This window comes from Coregonus lavaretus (genome assembly GCF_964263955.1).
Source record: "Coregonus lavaretus genome assembly, chromosome: 21".
NCBI lineage: Eukaryota > Metazoa > Chordata > Actinopteri > Salmoniformes > Salmonidae > Coregonus > Coregonus lavaretus.
The window spans coordinates 33,100,990-33,120,926 of NC_140008.1; the positions used below are offsets into that span (position 1 = coordinate 33,100,990).

The 19,937-nt window shown below is 42.6% G+C and overlaps 2 protein-coding genes across 3 annotated transcripts in view; one reads left to right on the plus strand and one right to left on the minus strand.

Annotated features, from left to right (window-relative positions):
• Positions 1-3,920, minus strand: part of LOC311148922 (ecotropic viral integration site 5 protein homolog) — a 106,995-nt gene extending 103,075 nt beyond the window's left edge. Inside the window, exon 1 of one of the 2 annotated variants that reach the window (XM_084185946.1) lies at positions 3,645-3,920. The gene's annotated coding sequence lies outside the window, so the exon portion shown is untranslated. The remainder of the gene's footprint in view (positions 1-3,644) is intronic. The other variant, XM_084185949.1, reaches the window with a different exon arrangement.
• A 4,332-nt stretch (positions 3,921-8,252) lies between these two features.
• LOC311148924 (large ribosomal subunit protein uL18) lies at positions 8,253-14,161 on the plus strand. The gene is made up of 8 exons (XM_084185951.1): positions 8,253-8,349; positions 8,887-8,956; positions 9,117-9,232; positions 9,693-9,827; positions 10,522-10,724; positions 11,677-11,854; positions 13,536-13,624; positions 13,998-14,161. Exons 1-8 carry the CDS (start codon positions 8,347-8,349, stop codon positions 14,098-14,100), a joined length of 897 nt encoding a protein of 298 aa, XP_084042077.1. The 5' UTR covers positions 8,253-8,346; the 3' UTR covers positions 14,101-14,161.
• Positions 14,162-19,937: the final 5,776 nt, after the last annotated feature.

Here is a 19,937-nt window from a genome sequence, read left to right on the forward strand (position 1 = left end):
TATGGTTCATGGTTAGACAATTATGAAGGGGGGAGCACTCTGTCATAAAACAACGAGCAAAGTGTTTGACAGAGGCAAGTACAGACAAGCCAGTCCTCCACAAGCCCTGTCTCTCTCAGTGGTGTGATTCAAATCTGAAGTCACACTCCCACACTACTCCTCCTAGCCAACAAAACACCAAGAGGTTACATGGCAGGAATGTCTGGCCAGGACTGTGAGACGGCAGAGCAGACCGGTATGTGACTCTATTACAAAGCACAAATGTCTAAAACAGGTGTGCCTATGAGGACTCCAGTGCTAAGGCAGTAGTTTCCTAGTGTTATCAACTAGGCAAGGTCTAAGATAATAGGGAGCCATTTTTAGTGCAGGAAGAGAAAGAGAAATGTGAGTGTTAGCTAGCTACAGCATTACTAGCTAACACCCAGCATAGCAACAGATGACTGCATGCCTGGACCAGCAGTTAAGTGGATCAAGATGAAAGCGGATCTTCAGCACTTCTGCGTTCCAAATGGCACCCTATTCCCTATAGTACACTACTTTTGACATAAGGCTCTGGTCAAAAGTAGTGCACCATAATATAGGGAATAAGGTGCTATTTGGGGCGTAGCCATTAAGCTAGGCTAGGGTTGAGGAGGGTTCCTGCACAGTGAGAGTGCAGCTACAGGATGATTACTTCCAAGGATCAGATGGAAACGGTGGAGTTTATAGAAACATTTCAGCAGGGATTTCATCCTATGATGAAAAGTTATTGGTGTGCTTACTTTTCAATGAAAAGTAAACACACTAAGAGGAGGAGAACGGAAAATCTATGCCCTCGGCTGGCCCGACCTACATTGACTGTTATTTCTCACTGTACACAAAGAACTGGATGGCTGTACAGTAGAGGAGGCAACAGTTAGCTACTGTTCTCCCTCTCAGCCAATGACAGGAGTTTGTCAGCCAATAGCTAGCAGATCTGACCTGCTTGCTTACAGCTGCACTAGGGTCGGACAGCATTCCTTTGTTTATTAAGACACAGTGGAGCCGGCACGAGATATGGATCGGAAAACGTACCTCAATTCAATGGTGTAGTTGTGCCTGGTGAAGTGGGTATACTTTTTGATACTTTATTTTGCAAAAAATAAATACTAAGATGTCCTGCCCGGCAAAGGAAAGGTGCCTTGTGTGAACAATTCTATGAGAAACAGTGACATACACTCTGAATGACCTAAAATTATAAATTCCATATTGGTCTTACACACAATCAGGCCAATCCAAGTTTACCGGTGTGAAATGGCTAACTAGTTAGCGGTGTACTAGTTAGCAGTATGCGCTAGTAGCATTTCAATCGATGACGTCACTCGCTCTGAGACCTTGAAGTAGTTGTTTCCCTTGCTCTGCAAGGACTGCGGCTTTTGTGGAGCGATAGGTAACGATGCTTCATGGGAGGCAGTTGTTGATGTGTTCAGAGGGTCCCTGGATTGAGCCCAGGTTGGGATGGACGCAATACTGTTACGCAAGCTGTACTGTGCAAGTAGGCATACTATTGAAACAGATAAATGAAGCTGTCAACTCAGTCAGAACTTCACAGGTTTCAGATTTCCCCTTTTTTTCCTCATGTTTTTGCTCTCAAAGTCACACTGTAATAGAAAAAGAACAATATTGGATGTTCTATGTCCATAACAACACTTAAACCACATCAGGAGACCACTTTTGAGGTCAGGGAAAAATCTAAGAAATGTTGTTTTTTGTGTAGTTACCCTTTAATTCAAGTGCCCAGGCACATAGCACTGTTGTTTGGTTAGCGGTGTTTCTGTAGCACATGAGATGGAGTTTACAAACCAAATCGCCACTGGATTGATGCAAATAATCATGATTTCATTCTACCAGGTACACATAGGCTACTTTGTAGCTAGTTAAAAGGGTGCACTATGCAGAAAACTCTCCGCCATTTCCTGGTTACTAGAATTATAAGTTTGCCTAATTTCAGTTTATGTGACAAAACAATTAAGTATAGTGTACAGACTCATTGTACCACCTAAACCACTGTGAAAATATATGTTCCATTAAAAAAATGTAGTTTTAGCTGATGTACAAAAACCGAAAGTAAAAGACGAATAAATTAAACTTAAGAACGGGAAGTATAGAAATAGTGCACATAGAACAGATCTACCACTTCTTAGACTTGCTTTCAGTGAGAATGACAGATCTGTAACTCACATTTCTATGTGAATTTGGTCAGGTCACCCAAAAAGTTACATATTGCAGCTTTAAAATGTAATTGAGAAGGTTTTTGGGAAGGCCATTCCATCTACCAGAAGACGGTTAGGCCTATCATTAGCATCACTATTTTTCCGATTCCTTGATTGTTTGAAACCTGGACTTTTTACTTCATATTATGAGGCATGTCTTACCTTGCTTCAAAGTAGCCTATAGCCAAAATCCCATCATAGAAACATAGAGGCAATTATTTTATAGACTTCCTCATATGCGTTCTTCTATTGGTTTTCTTTCAACTTTTTTTCATTGTCTAGCAGCCAAAGCCATTATCCTAGTCATATTAGCAACCCATGATAGTTGTTGCATCTTTAGATCTCCCCTCTTTCTAAACTTCTAATGGATATTTTCATCTCTGTCCATGAAACCGTTTGCATTTGCGGTGCACATTTTAGAACAGTGTTTTCCCGCAAGTGTATATTTTGCATTTGTGAAATTATTTAGATGTGATATGAAAGTAGAGGGATTTATGTTTCTAGAAAAGTACTGCAATTGAGAATCAATTCACGTTTAGATTGATTATTTGCCTATTTTGGCATCAAGAGCCAATGAGCCCTTTAAACAGAACTTGTAAGGTCCTTGGACTAAGGAGTAACATTAGGCTCCTTTTGTCCAATATTGGGCTAGTCCGACCCTAGTGCGGCTGTAAGTAAGCGGGTTAAATCTGCTGGCTAGTCAGCTAGACACTTCATTTGAAGAACTCACCTGGAAACTGACTGGTGGTGGCTAGAAACAGATTTAACTTAAACTATATCAGCTGTCTTGAAAGTAACTGTAAAACGATAAGCAAAAAACGTTTCTTTCAACCATTGTGTGACTATCTAGTATGACAGTAAAATGTAACTAGCTACAGCAACTGAAATGTGTTTAACAGAGGTTGCTTGTGAAGTATCTGATGAGGTGAGAGTTTTGTTAGCTGTCCACATAATTACTTTCTGAAGTTCCTTGGCTGGCTTCAGGAAATAGTTTGCATGCATTTTAGCTAGCTAGCGATGAATTATTAATTCATAGCAAACACTTGTGCATATCCTCGATGAACAAACAGCTTATTAGCTAGGGAAGTTGCTAGTTAGTTAGCTTAGCTAGGTAGCTAACCAGTTAGCTAATGCCGTTTACATGATTAGCCAGGCAGCAAGTTAGCTAACTAGCTAGCTAAAGTTATTTAGTGACATAAAAAGCTGAACTGAAATACAGTGCCGTCTCAAGCAACCTACAGTAGCAGACGCATGATTAGCTCCAGACTATTTCCAAACACTGAAGATAGCTAGCTAGCTAGCTAACATGAAACCTACCCGGTGGAGAGGAAAAGTAGCTACACAACTATTAACGTTTGCTAGCTAAAACAGCTCCTTGCTCTCAAAAAATAAAAAAGTCTGAGCCGCGCTTACCTTGTCTGAAGCCTTTTCAATTCTCAGAGATAAATATTAACTTTCCATGGACCAAAGTACAACTGCACAGTCTTGCGCAATTGAACTACATGGAGTTCAACAGCCCGGTTTCAGAATTTTTTTTTATGCGGAGTTTCAGTTTGCTAGCTAGCTGATTCCACCACCAGGCAACAGCTCCACAGTCCAACCCATCAAGCCGAATTCGTGTAGCCTAAACAAATCTACAGCCTGCTCGTGCCAACAAAAGGGCAGCTCCAATGTTTACATCCACTGTACAGAGCATGCGTCACGTCGATCGACCTCAAAAACCTAACAACTGAAAAATAGTACACTACTGTCATCTGGTGATTATTTTATTGCCCTGCACTTAGCTACAGACACATTTAACTCTGGCCTCTTTATAAACTCCATTAGCTAGGCCTATAGTTTTTTTTTAAATGATGCAAGTTCATGTCAACTATTTCTTATCAGCACACAACGTAATACACTATCAGAGAATATAGTAGACCCATTGGATAATTCTGTATCAGTTTTTATCTCATAAAAAATAATCTAAACAATTTTCTTATCATATAATATTAACCAGTTTTCATATTCATAAACCTTCTATTGTTTAATTTTGCTCTGTAAAACAGTATGCTCCTATTAGCTGGAGTCTACTAAAGTCAAGAGTAACTGCAAAGAACTGGAAGCCAATCACTACAGCACAAACTCACCTGAGGCTCACTGTCTCTGACAATACTATCAATTCCACAGGAAGTTTTGGAATTTTGCTGCACGGACTAGATCACAGAAAACATGCCACACTCAGAGTGGGTGACAGAGAGACAATGTCAATCAAAAAATATCAAAATAAAGGTTCACTATCAGCTGTCCAGCTCAGACTAAAAAAGCACTTAAGCCTTTTCTGAGACAGGTGAGAATGAGGTGAATGGCAGAGCCGACTATCTTGATCCACATATGAACAAAAGGTCATCAAACAAACTTTTCTGGTTTTACATGGAAGTGCTTACGTAAATATCATATTTCTTATGTTAGCCACACCCTTGTCTGTCCTAAAAAAATGGCTGACGTACAGTGAAGGAAAAAGGTATTTGATCCCCTGCTGATTTTGTACGTTTGCCCACTGACAAAGACATGATCAGTCTACAATTTTAATGGTAGGTTTATTTGAACAGTGAGAGACAGAATAACAACAACAAAATCCAGAAAAATGCATGTCAAAAAATGTTATAAATTGATTTGCATTTTATTGAGGGAAATAAGTATTTGACCCCTCTGCAAAACATTACTTAGTACTTGGTGGCAAAACCCTTCTTGGCAATCACAGAGGTCAGATGTTTCTTGTAGTTGGCCACCAGGTTTGCACACATCTCAGGAGGGATTTTGTCCCACTCCTCTTTGCAGATCTTCTCCAAGTCATTAAGGTTTTGAGGCTGACGTTTGGCAACTCAAACCTTCAGCTCCCTCCACAGATTTTCTATGGGATTAAGGTCTGGAGACTGGCTAGGCCACTCCAGGACCTTAATGTGCTTCTTCTTGAGCCACTCCTTTGTTGCCTTGGCCGTGTGTTTTGGGTCATTGTCATGCTGGAATACCCATCCACGACCCATTTTCAATGCCCTGGCTGAGGGAAGGAGGTTCTCACCCAAGATTTGACGGTATATGGACCCGTCCATCGTCCCTTTGATGCGGTGAAGTTGTCCTGTCCCCTTAGCAGAAAAACACCCCCAAAGCATAATGTGTCCACCTCCATGTTTGACGGTGGGGACGGTGTTCTTGGGGTCATAGGCAGCATTCCTCCTCCTCCAAACACGGCGAGTTGAGTTGATGCCAAAGAGCTCCATTTTGGTCTCATCTGACCACAACACTTTCACCCAGTTCTCCTCTGAATCATTCAGATGTTCATTGGCAAACTTCAGACGGGCATGTATATGTGCTTTCTTGAGCAGGGGGACCTTGCGGGCGCTGCAGGATTTCAGTCCTTCACGGCGTAGTGTGTTACCAATTGTTTTCTTGGTGACTATGGTCCCAGCTGCCTTGAGATCATTGACAAGATCCTCCCGTGTAATTCTGGGCTGATTCCTCACCGTTCTCATGATCATTGCAACTCCACGAGGTGAGATCTTGCATGGAGCCCAAGGCCGAGGGAGATTGACAGTTATTTTGTGTTTCTTCCATTTGTGAATAATCGCACCAACTGTTGTCACCTTCTCACCAAGCTGCTTGGCGATGGTCTTGTAGCCCATTCCAGCTTTGTGTAGATCTACAATCATGTCCCTGACATCCTTGGAGAGCTCTTTGGTCTTGTCGATGGTGGAGAGTTTGGAATCTGATTGATTGATTGCTTCTGTGGACAGGTGTCTTTTATACAGGTAACAAGCTGAGATTAGGAGCACTCCCTTTAAGAGTGTGCTCCTAATCTCAGCTCGTTACCTGCATAAAAGACACCTGGGAGCCAGAAATCTTTCTGATTGAGAGGGGGTCAAATACTTATTTCCCTCATTAAAATGCAAATCAATTTATAACATTTTTGACATGCGTTTTTCTGGATTTTTGTTGTTGTTATTCTAACTCCTACTGTTCAAATAAACCTACCATTAAAATTATAGACTGATCATGTCTTTGTCAGTGGGCAAACGTACAAAATCAGCAGGGGATCAAATACTTTTTTCCCTCACTGTAAGACTCTTGGCTACGCCATACGTCTGTCTATTATGGACTGAAAATACATACAGTACATACCACACATTAATAACAGAAACAAACCTCCCTTATGATGACGCTTGTATGTTCTGTACAACACCTTTTGGGTGTGTCTGTTGTTTTTATTATTAACATTTTCCTTTAGCAAAATGTAAATACCTTACAATAAGGAAAACAAAATGTTCATTTTTATTCAGTAAATTGTGTCATCAGAAAGTATTCACACCCCCTTGACTTTTTCCACAATATGTTGTGTTATAGCCTGAATTTAAAATGGATTAAAAATGAAAAGCTTGATTTAATAAGAATTCAATCCCTTTATTATGGCAAGCCTAAATAAGTTCAGGAGTAAAGATTTGCTTAACAAGTCACATAATAAGTTGCATGGACTCACTATGTGTGCAATAATAGTGTTTAACATGATTTTTGAATGACTACCTCATCTCTGTACCCCACACATACAATTATCTGGAAGGCCCCTCAGTCAAGCAGTGAATTTCAAACACAGATTCAACCACAAAGACCAGGGAGGTTTTCCGATGCCTCGCAAAGAAGGGCACCTATTGGTAGATGGGTGCACATGTAAATTGAATATCCCTTTGAGCATGGTGAAGTTATTAATTGCACTTTGGACGGTGTATCAATACCCCCAGGCACTACAAAGATATAGGCATCCTTCCTAACTCAGTGGCTGGAGAGGAAGGAAACTGCTCAGGGATTTCACCATGAAAACAGTTACAGAGTTTAATGGCTGTGATAGGAGGAAACTGAGGATGGATCAACAACATTGTAGTTACTCCACAATACCAACCTAATTGACAGAGTGAAAAGAAGGAAGCCTATACAGAATATTTGCATCCTGTTTGCAACAAGGCACTAAAGTAATACTGCAAAAAACGTGGCAAAGCAATTAACTTTTTGTCCTGAATAGAAAGTGTTATGTTTGGGGCAAATCCAATACAACACATTACTGAGTAGCACTCTTCATATTTACAAGCATAGTGGTGGCTACATCATGTCATGGATATACTTGTAATCGTTAAGGACTGGGGAGTTTTTCAGAATAAAAAATAAATTGAATGGAGCTGAGCACAGGCAAAATCCTAGAGGAAAACCTTGTTCAGTCTGCTTTCCACCACACTGGAAGATTAATTCACCTTTCAGCAGGACAATAACCTAAAACACAAGGCCAAATCTACACTGGAGTTACTTACTAATGAGACAGAATGTTCCTGAGTGGCAGAGTTTTTACTTAAATCTGTTTGAAAGTCTATGGCAAAACCTGAAAGTGTTTGCCTAGCAATGATCAACAACCAATTTGATAGAGATTGAATTATTTAAAGAATAACGGGCAAATTCTGCACAATCCAGGTGTGGAAAGCTCTTAGAGATTTACCCAGAAAGACTCATAGCTGTAATCGTTGCCAAAGGTTATTCTAACATGTATTGACTCAGGGGGTTGAATACTTATCTAATCAAGATATATTTTTAATTAATCTTTTACAAATGTTAGAACTTTTCTTCCACTAACATTACAGAGTATTTTGTGTAGATCGTTGGCAAAAAAATACAATTAAATCAATTTTAATCCAACTTTTTAACACAACAAAATGCCGAAAAGGTCAAGGGGTGTGAATACTTTCTGAAGGCATGCACATACATTTACATTTACATGTGCATACAGCATGGTACAGTCACAGAGTGATGTCATTTGTGTTGTATGATGGTTTATTACAACCCCACAAAGAAAAATCACACAGTCATACACATTTTTGATCAGGTACTCTTGTTAGAGCCGTCTTATCAGCTGGTATTGTCGTTGTTCATTCTGTACAGTAGAGGGCAGTGCAGTATTTTCCCTACTCTTCTTTTACATCCTGCGTCGCACTATTTACGGAACATGCGCAATGCAAACTTCCTTTTTCTAGTGCAGCGGAGTGAAATCCCCAGTCTTTGACTCCAGGCTCCTGGCTAAGGAGACAGAAAAGGCTGCAACATGGTTAGTAAAACGCCAAAATACATCCCTACATACATATATAAGACATCAGATGTGTGTTGTCTGCAATCACATGTTTTTGATGTTTATGAAAATCCTTGGATGAAGATGGATTCTGTCCGGCTACTCGGCTACTGTTCACCGGGGTCTATCAAACGTGGCCTAATGGCCGCCTTCATGATTTAATGTTTCCTGTAGCGCTGTAGAGATCTTCCTAGCTATGTGTTACTTTGCTTGATGTGTGGATATTGTCTATCATGTCCCGTGATGTGAATCGCTAATAAACATGTTTGCAGTGTTGCCAAACACTAAAAGTAGCAAAGGTAAGGCTGGCTAACAGGCTAGCTAGCTGTTTCTAACACTATCAGCGATGACAGGCCCAATACTCAGTGCAACAGAATGTCTGATGGCTTTAGCCTCATAAAATACACGTTTAATTGCAGCATGTGTAATGTTAGGGATACGTTTTGTGTGTTGACAGGTAGCTGGATAGTTGTAGTTACTGACACATGCAAACTACATTACTGTCTTCTCTCATAGGGTTTCGTGAAAGTGGTGAAGAATAAGGCCTACTTCAAGAGGTACCAGGTCAAATTCAGGAGGAGGAGAGGTAAAATGTCTAAGATTTGTTTTAGGACTTAAGAATCAAGTAGAAAGTCTAAACTTGAAAATGCCATGACTGTCTGGATCTTTCATTTCACACTAAAGACGCTATTCATTCCACTGATGCACCTCCACCTGACTGACTTGGGTATCCTTGTTGTGCTTAGAGGGAAAGACCGACTACTTCGCCCGTAAGCGCCTGGTCATCCAAGATAAGAACAAGTACAACACACCCAAGTACAGGATGATCGTCCGCTTCTCCAACCGGGATATTGTCTGCCAGGTAAGATGTGTTTCACATGAGAAAATGCAGCTGGAATTACCACAATGGACACAGAACTTATGGCCACATACTCATTCTCCAATCCCAGATACATAGCTAATCATTTAGCAGAAGGTTTTAGCCAAAGCATTTTATGATTGACAGTAACACTTATTCATCAGTAGCACACGATTGGCAGTTACACATGTGGCTCATGTTAGAGTCAAACCCACAACTCTGTTGCCACCTGAGCACCATGCTCTAGTCCAGTTGGAACTGCATTCTCACCTTCAGCTATATTTTCCCTATCATTCTCACATGTCCCATGTGGTAACAATGATCAAGGAGGGAATGGGAAATGTCCCATTCCATGAGGGATTGACTGATTACCAAAGATCAGGGCCACACGATTATGCCTTGAATGTTGTAGCCTATATTGTCATATTTTATCATGTGTTGCATGCTTGTGTATTTGCTCTAGATTGCCTATGCCAAGATCGAGGGGGACATGATCGTGTGCGCCGCCTACTCCCACGAGCTGCCCAAGTACGGCATCGCCGTGGGTCTGACGAACTACGCAGCAGCCTACTGCACTGGTCTGCTGCTAGCCCGCAGGGTAAGATCAGTTCTCATACACCCCCCACTCTTACCTGATGGCTAATACTTTAGTTTTAGTCAGTTTTCAGGACTGGGTCTTAGTAGTTCATGGCTATTCTATGTTTCTGCCCTGTTAGAGAAATGCTGGATTTTCTCAAACACTTTTTAAATACCATTTCCTTTCCTCAAGCCTTATTTAGTCTTCAATGCCTTGAAATATGATGGATGCTATATGGATAGTTGGTGCTCAAATTGCTAAGCTATTGACAGAACTCTGGGTCATGTTCTCGATTGCACAAAATTGTTGTGTATTATAGCGATGCCATGACATCCTGTTCAACATGAGAGAAAGAAGCATGTCTGTTCTATATCTGAATTGTCAAACAATCCTATTGAACGTGACCCTGCTTTGCTCATTGTGAAGAATTGGCAATTGGTCAGCCAAAAGGCTGTCTGTCAGTTTAGTTTGCTCCACTTGTTTAGCTTGTTTAATGTGTTGCTTCAGAATCAGCCTTTGTATTTACTTTGATGTGGTCTGTCAGTGCAGCAGATTTGATTGAAATGGATTCATGGCAGCAGCATGGGTGAGTGCCTCGCTGCTTTAGCCACGTCCTGTGTTTCTTTCTTCCTGAGCGAGAACTCTACCAATGTAGTCAGCTTGGCTTAACACTACAACATATTTCTCTAATCCCTTTATTGTCTTTCCCCTCCAGCTGCTGAACAAGTTTGGCATGGACAAGGTGTACGAGGGTCAGGTGGAGGTGACCGGAGATGAGTTCAACGTGGAGAGTATCGACGGTCAGCCAGGTGCATTCACCTGCTACCTAGACGCAGGGCTCGCTAGAACCAGCACTGGCAACAAGGTGTTCGGAGCCCTGAAGGGGGCTGTGGATGGAGGCCTGTCCATCCCTCACAGGTAATTACGCTTTTCTGTGCGTTGGGAACACATTTCTGTAGCCAGGGGCCGTGTGTCTCGGGAGTCAGTGCCGATTGTAGGATCAGCTCCCCCCGTCCACAATCGTATTCATTGTGATGTAAAAGGCAAAACTGATCCTAGATCAGTGTTCTTACTCTTGAGGCACTTGATGCATATGGCCCTAGGTCCAGATTGGTTTGTGCCATTTTCTATACATCACAAACAGATCTGCGACCAGGCTTGTATTTCTGAAGTTGTCAAGATCTATATTTTGTTTGACACACTCGAGGCTGAGCAAATTGTAGTTGGTCCTTCATTTGCCCAGGTTGATGTAACATGTCCTGTTTCAAGACGTTGCTGAGAGCAATATGATTCATTCGTTTACCATCAAAATGTGTTATATCCATAGAGATCACTCTAGTGCCCAAAAGCCTGTATTAGCATGGGTAGCGCCATTGAGGGCTTTTGTAGTAGTCAACTGGGTGGGACTTCCTATGGGTTAAGGAAGGATCACGTAATTCCATAACCAGGAGGGATCAGCCAATGAATTATACTCGTGAGGAAACATTCTATAACTGCAGGTAGCAGTAAATTGCCAACCATGGCTTTATACCTGTTCAAACAACGTATTCTAGGTGGCAGTGTGCACCCTTTCAGTTTGTTTGCCAACTCATAGAAGTAGTAAAAGGAAAATTGACTACTTCAAAATGGAGATGGCCTCAATGACGCTGCCCATGCTCCGACGCCATAATGGGAAAGATGCAATGATGCCGAAGTCTATGGTTATATCCTTGGTATTCTGCAAGAAATCATTTTATATGGCCTTAGTGGAACTATTGGGCCTTAGTGCCTATAATCTTCAGGAAAAGTCAATAAGCGCTTTTGAATGAGCCTGGTTGTTCAGTAGCCTCTTTCAGTCTGACAGTGTCGTTTATCCCCTCTTCCCCCTCAGCACCAAGCGCTTCCCTGGGTATGACGCTGAGAGCAAAGAGTTTAATCCAGAGGTCCACCGCAAGCACATCATGGGCGTCAACGTGTCGGAGTACATGAGCTACCTGATGGAGGAGGATGAGGATGCATACAAGAAGCAGTTCTCCCGCTTCATCAAGAATGGTGTTGCCCCCGACAAGGCAAGTTCAAAGTTCACCCTGAACCCACTGTGATGTTGTATGGGGCGATTCCTGCCAATACCTGACTCTATTAGTTCCCTTACACCAGTGTTTCTGAACTCCAGTACCACCGACAGCACACAGTTTTGTTTTAGCAACCGGACAAACTCTCCTGATTTAACTGAGGGCTTGAAGATTAGTTGACAAGTTGAATCATGTGTGCTTGTCTGGGGCTGCAACAAAAATGTGTGCTGTTGGCGGTACTTGAGGATTGGAGTTGGGAAACACTGCCGTACACCACTGCTGGATGGTTACACATCTTAATTATCTGCACCCGGTTTTCACTGAACCTGAGCTGGTATTGATAGCTACTACTGTTCTGTAAAATTTTTATGCCTCATGTTTGTAAGCGTACTGGGGGGATCATATTAGCTTCTCACGCCAATAAATTCTGAAGGGAATGTTATGCTGAATCCCAAACCAGTCCCTTCCACTCAGCCTTCCATTTGCGCATTTATTGGGACCTCTGCCATATGCAAAAGTGTCCCAAAGCGAAGGGAGTGAAAATTATGTGTACGGGCCAACATGAGCCTCCGATAGACTTCAACCAAGCCAGCAAGGCTGCTGGCTCCAGAGCAAAGTGCTATGCCAACACGCACTGCGATATGTTTGGAGATTGTGCAATTTCACGCGAAAGAAGGAGGCGTGCCTAATTATGTCACATGCATGTTTGTCCTTTTTCGAGGAAATTCCTCCAAAATAAAATGTTTACTGTTAGAGGTTTATATCTTGTAAAACGACAGGAGGAATTTGTTAATTTGAATCTAATGCTTGTTTTATTATTTAAATGTGGAACATGAATTGCATCATTCAAGTCAGGTGTGTCCTGACGGGGCGGCAGGTAGCTTAGTGGTTAAGAGCGTTGTGCCAGTAACCGAAAGGTCGCTGGTTCTAATCCCCGAGCCAACTAGGTGAAAAATCTGTCTGTGCCCTTAAGCAAGGCACTTAACCCTAATTGCTCCTGTAAGTCGCTCTGGATAAGAGCGTCTGCTAAATAACTTAAATGTAAAATGTAATGTCCTGAAGTAAATGGGTTCATTTAATCCTCTCGTCACTTTGGAAGTTGCCCTCAGAGTTGTCAGCCACACGTGACAACAGAGGGCCCTCCGAGCTTGATGGTAGGGGTGAGGCCCTCGTTTGGGATTCAGCGTTTACTTAAACTGCTTCCACCTATCCACTGCTCTCTGATCTGCAGGAGTGGTTAGGGGTCGATTTGGATTTCAGCGTACGTCTGTTGTGTAGGAGCTGTGTGCTGCTTGATGATGATACACTTGAGGCTGAGCAAATTGTAGTTGGTCCTTCATTTGCCCAAGTTGATGTAATCAACGTTTCAAGACGGGGCTGAGAGCAGCACACAGCTTGTCATACATGTGCTAGAAAGGAGATTCAACCGAAAATACAAAATGTCATCAACTCACTCCTATCAATTGGATGTCTTAAAAAAAAGGGAGTGGGGGGTGTTAATGTGTAGAGTAGAAACTATACTGAATCAGTTTGAATCAAGTAGTAGTAAAGAGGGGAAGTAGATTTTTGGCTATCCAGTAGGCGCCTGTACAGTTGCGTGAGCGTGTGTATTTGATTGCTGGAAATTTATTTTATGTACCCACATTATACTAATTTGTTTGCCACACTTGTCCTGCAGGTTGAGGAGATGTACAAAAAGGCCCACGCTGCGATTCGTGAGAACCCAGTCCATGAAAAGAAACCCAAGAAAGAAGTCAAGAAGAAGAGGTGAGTTGATGAGCAGTTTTGGCAATTTTATATGGGAAAGCAGTGCTACTGCATTGTTGGTTTTCATGTTATGAATCTATAACCTGATAGTAAACTTGCCTAGATGATTATGACCCTAGTTGGTGTCAATTCTATTTCAATTTGGAAGTAAACAGCAATTCAGTTTCCAATCTACCTTTACTTTAACATGACACATTGTTTACTTACTGAATTGAAATCGAAGTAACCCCAAGTCCTCAACCCTACCCCTGACATGGTAGTCAGCATTTTAAAGCAGTTTGCTGACATGAAAGCCCCCCCCCTGTTCACTGACACTGTAAAAATGCATTGTTAAATGTAATTCTGAAATCAATCCTCCCTGTTTGCTCACCAGGTGGAACCGTGCCAAGCTCTCTCTGGCCCAGAGGAAAGACCGCGTTGCCCAGAAGAAGGCCAGCTTCCTCAGAGCTCAGGAACAGGAGGCTGCCGACAGCTAAACTCTCTGGTCCTAATGATGGAGAAACAATGCTTGGTTCTAATAAATATATTGGAAAAGAATACAGCCTTTGTATGTTATTTGTGCACACTTATTTAGATGCTTTGATGAAAGTGTAGAAATGACTGTTTCAAGTGGTTGAGATTGTGTAGAATAGATCAGGGGTTCTCAAACTTTCAAGCTGGGCACCCCTTTTGTGATAGCAAATTCATCAGGGATCCCTTCAATCAGAACACAACTCGAGATGCTACTATGTCTTGGGCCCTGGGAAGGACCATTTAAGGCCCATCTCTTGGCATCGGAGAGAATTTTGCTGTTTTCAAGCAAGTTGCCTGCAATTCTACACTTTCTGTCATGGGACAGAGATGTTTAGTTGCCGCTTTAAAGCTAATATCCTGCAATTCTACACATTTTGCCTTGAAGCTTAAATTATTGCATTAAAAATTGATAAAGTACTGTGAATACCAATATCATTGTGAGCCTCCCAGGCCCATGTTGGTTAAGAACATAAATTGTAGATTAATTATGTTGTATTACACCCTCAACATATTCTGTAGGTAACACCTCTGCCACGCTGATCCTCAACACGGGGGCCCCTCGGTGGTGCGTGCACAGTCCCCTCCTGTACTCCCTGTTCATCCATGACTGCATGGCCAGGCACAACTCCAACACCATCATTCAGTTTGCCAATGACACAACAGTGGTAGGCCTGATCACCGACAACGATGAGACGGCCTATAGGGAGGTGGTCAGAGACCTGGCCGTGTGGTGCCAGGAAAACCTCTCCCTCAACATGATGGCCAAGCTTCCTGCCATCCAGGACCTCTATACCAGGCGGTGTCAGAGGAAAGCCGTAGTCATAGACTGTTCTCTCTGCTACCGCATGGCAAGCGGTACCGGAGCGCCAAGTCTAGGGCCAAAAGGCTTCTTAACAGCTTCTACCCCCAATCCATAAGACTCCTGAACAGCTAATCAAATGCCTACTCGGACTATTTGCATTGCCCCACCCCACCCCCTCTTTTACGCTGCTGCTACTCTGTTTATTATCTATGCAGTCACTTTAACTACACCTACATGTACATATTACCTCAATTTACCTCAACTAACTGGTGCCTCCTGTATATAGACTCGCTACTGTTATTTTACTGCTTTTATTTTTTACTTATCGTTTACTTAACACTTATTTTTCTTAAAACTGCATTGTTGGTTAAGGGCTTGTAAGGAGGCATTTCACAAAGATCTACACCTGTTGTATTCGGCGCATGTGACAAATACAAATTGATTTGATTTGATCCCTTTGCCAAAATGTTTAATCTGTTGGTAATATTCATTAAAAAAAATCTAAACCATAAACCAGGGGTATTCAAATCTGGACCTCGTCGCGAGTTTCACTGGATTTTCGTTTGTCCCCTCTAATTGGGGACTGTTTTCAACCTGGGACCCCAGGTGGGTGCAATTTAATAATCGTGTTGAACAAAAAAAACAGCAGTTCTCCCAACGATTATCTATTATAATGACAAGCTATTCGAGTGAATGCTCTAACAATGGAAATGCATGTCCTCAACGATGGAAGGCGAGATCATTCTAGCCAATGAGAGGGCAGATGCCTCCATTCTACCTAATTTCTACCAGCGTGTTAAATGTGCAACCAGAGGATAAAAAACTCTAGACCACCTTTACTCCACACACAGAGATGTGTACAAAGCTCTCCCTTGCCCTCCATTTGGCAAATCTGACCATAACTATCTTCCTGATTCCTGCTTATAAGCAAAAACTAAAGCAGGAAGCACCAGTGACTCGGTTAATAAGGAAGTGGTCAGATGACGCAGATGCTAAGCTACAGGACTGTTTTGCTAGCACAGACTGGAATATGTTCCGGGATTCTTCCGGTAGCATTGAGGAGTACACCACATCAGTCATTGGCTTCATCAATAAGTGCATCGATGACGTCGTCCCCACAGTGACCGTACGTACATACCCCAACCAGAAGCCATGGATTACAGGCAACATCCGCACTGAGCTAAAGGGTAGAGCTGCTGCTTTCAAGGAGTGGGACTCTAACCCGGATGCTTATAAGAAATCCCGCTATGCCCTCCAACGAACCATCAAACAGGCAAAGAGTCAATACAGGACTAAGATTGAATCGTACTACACCGGCTCTGACGCTCGTCGGATGTGGCAGGGCTTGACAACTATTACAGACTACAAAGGGAAGCACAGCCGCGAGCTGCCAAGTGACACAAGCCTACCAGACGAGCTAAATCACTTCTATGCTCGCTTCGATGCAAGCAACACTGAAACATGCATGAGAGCATCAGCTGTTCTGGATGACTGTGATCACGCTTTCCGTAGCCGATGTGAGTAAGACTTTTAAGCAGGTCAACATTCACAAGGCCGCAGGGCCAGACGGATTACCAGCACGTGTACTCCGAGCATGCGCTGACAAACTGGCAAGTGTCTTCACTGACATTTTCAACATGTCCCTGACTGAGTCTGTAATACCAACATGTTTCAAGCAGACCACCATAGTCCCTGTGCCCAAGAACACTAAGGTACCCTGCCTAAATGACTACAGACCCGTAGCACTCACATATGTAGCCATGAAGTGCTTTGAAAGGCTGGTCATGGCTCACATCAACACCATTATCCCAGAAACCCTAGACCCCCTCCAATTTGCATACCACCCCAACAGATCCACAGATGATGCAATCTCTATTGCACTCCACACTGCCCTTTCCCACCTGGACAAGAGGAACACCTACGTGAGAATGCTATTCATTGACTACAGCTCAGCATTCAACACCATAGTGCCCTCAAAGCTCATCACTAAGCTAAGGACCCTGGGACTAAACACCTCCCTCTGCAACTGGATCCTGGACTTCCTGACGGGCCGCCCCCAGGTGTTACGGGTAGGTAACAACACATCTGCCACGCTGATCCTCAACACGGGGGCCCCTCAGGGGTGCGTGCTCAGAGCCCTCCTGTACTCCCTGTTCACCCATGACTGCATGGCCAGGCACGGCCGTGTGGTGCCAGGATAACAACCTCTCCCTCAACATGATCAAGACAAAGGAGATGATTGTGGACTACAGGAAAAAAAAGAGGACTGAGCACGCCCCCATTCTCATCGACGGGGCTGTAGTGGAATAGGTTGAGAGCTTCAAGTTCCTTGGTGTCCACATCACCAACAAACTATCATGGTCCAAACACACCAAGACAGTCGTGAAGAGGGCACGACAAAGCCTATTCCCCCTCAGGAGACTGAAAAGATTTAGCATTGGTCCTCAGATCCTCAAAAAGTTCTACAGCTGCACCATCGAGAGCATCCTGACTGGTTGCATCACCGCCTGGTATGGCAAATTGCTTGGCCTCCGACCGCAAGGCACTACAGAGGGTAATGCGTATGGCCCAGTACATCACTGGGGCCAAGCTTCCTGCCATCCAGGACCTCTATACCAGGCGGTGTCAGAGGAAGGCCCTAAAAATGGTCAAAGACTCCAGCCCCCCTAGTCATAGACTGTTCTCTCTGCTACCGCACGGCAAGCGGTACCGGAGTGCCAAGTCTAGGTCCAAAAGGCTTCTTAACAGCTTCTACCCCCAAGCCATAAGACTCATGAACAGCTAATCATGGCTACTCGGACTATTTGCATTTTTCTCAAAGTTGCCGGAATGCCATGTGCATCCACTTATCAGTACATTTGTAATAGCCTCAACATTACCAAACTTATATTAGATCATATAAGCCTCACGTAAATCGACACGCAGAGACCTCCATTAAAAAAAAAGGCTCATCTCGCGGATAGACTTTGGGCGGAGTAAATCCTCTAGCTTCACCTCTTCCTCTCTGGTTTTCCAGACCCCCCGTCTCAGATTTGAATACCCCTGCCATAGACTATGAACATGTGTTGAAAACACTGGGCCTATTGATTCAGGAATGAAATCATATATTGGGTGATGTTACCTCATCAGTAGTTGAAAAGGGTCTCTGGGGGCATGCAATGAAAGAGATACTTAATTTATATTTAAAAGGCCCAATGTATCCATTTTTATCTCAATATCACATTTCTGCATAACCATTAACTACCTTACTGTGATTGAAAACAATCAAAATGGTCAAAAAGAAACAAAAAGAGCTTCTTAGCAAGAACAATTTCTCAAGCAAAACTGTTGCTACTACCTCTGAGTGGGGAGGGGGAAACTAGCTGTAATTGGTCTATTTTAACTAATTCACTGCCAGTGCTTGACTTGGCCTGAAATAGGTTCCGGTACTCATTTTAATTGCAGGTAGTGTTTAATATTTAGGTGCAGGAGCCCCACAATACTTCTATGTGGCGCAGCGGTCTAAGGCACTGCATCTCAGTGCTTGAGGCGTCACTACAGACCCCCTTGTTCGATTCCAGGCTGTTTCACAACCGGCCGTGATTGGGAGTCCCATAGGGCGGCGCACAATTGGCCCAGCGTCGTCCGGGTTTGGCCAGTGTAGGCCGTCATTGTAAATAAGAATTTGTTCTTAACTGACTTGCCTAGTTAAATAAATATAAAAGAAATAAGAGGAACAGGAGCTCTAGCAGTAGAACATTTTAGGTGCTGGTAGTCAAACAGCTCTTACACTAAAAGGGCATTATCATTTTCACAATTTCACAGTATTATTCAAACCTCTGTGGAAATATATATAAAACACAGGATAATCACATTTTTGACTGCACTGGGCCTTTAATGTGCAAATGTATAATGCCCTTGGATTCTAGAAAATAAGAATGTCAAAATTCATTCTGAATGAAACAATTGCAACAACTGAATCAATGCAGATTTTGACGATTTTCCATCAATGTTAAATGTCAATGCTGATGTAAATAAAGATGTTAAGGGAGAAGTTGACAATGGCATTGTTTTCTAGAAATGTACAGTAAATCTAATAAAATCTAATGTAAACATTACACATATGAAATGCAACAATTCCCCCTTCCCCCTTGATTGTAACGCATTATTTTTACCTGACACTCAGTTTGATTAACCTCGTTAACCACAGTTTGGTTAACCAACTGTATTGAGATCAAATGTTTCATAGATGAGAAAATGAGCAGAATGTCGGTCAAAATCCATCTCGCGCCATCTTCTCGCACTGCCAGCCACTTGGCTTCCTCTCATCACCATATTTGGTGGTGATTGGAAACGTCAACCGGATGCGTCAGATTTATACAGCCGGTGAAACATCTGGCTCATTGTTCTATCTGTGCTGGTAACACTGCAACAAATTGGGACTTGAAAAGGGGTGTGGTTAAAATCGAGGAGGGACAGGGAGCAAGCCTGCTACAACTGTATAGAGTACCACAGTATGAGTCATATTACCCATAGAACCTAGCGGTCAAACAGGGAAATGGTTCCAATTATTTTTCCACCATTCATTTTTCCCATATTTTTTTTATTTTTAGAAACACTTAAAATAAGAGCTGTGTTCCGTGTAGGCTTACCCTGGCGTGACATTTTGATATCGCTCTAGGACAAGGTGACTTTTATCAATATATTAGTCTGTATTAGCTGCTAATGTGGCTATCATAAAGAACTGCAAATGCATGATGATCTGGATGAGACTGCCAAATCGAGGCAAAGGTAAGAATCTGTGGATTAACCATTTAATGTTAGCTAAATGTAGTAATGAATAAATTAGCTACATTTCTTTAAATTGACAATCTGTGAACTGTCTTGTGCAAGTTTTAAATTGACACTACCTGTTCGCAAAGGTGTCAGTTAGAGATGACATGCAGGAACTTGCAGGGATTAATATTTTTGCATGATGTCTGCTTTGATGCTAATTAGCATTTTCGAATCGGAGAGTAA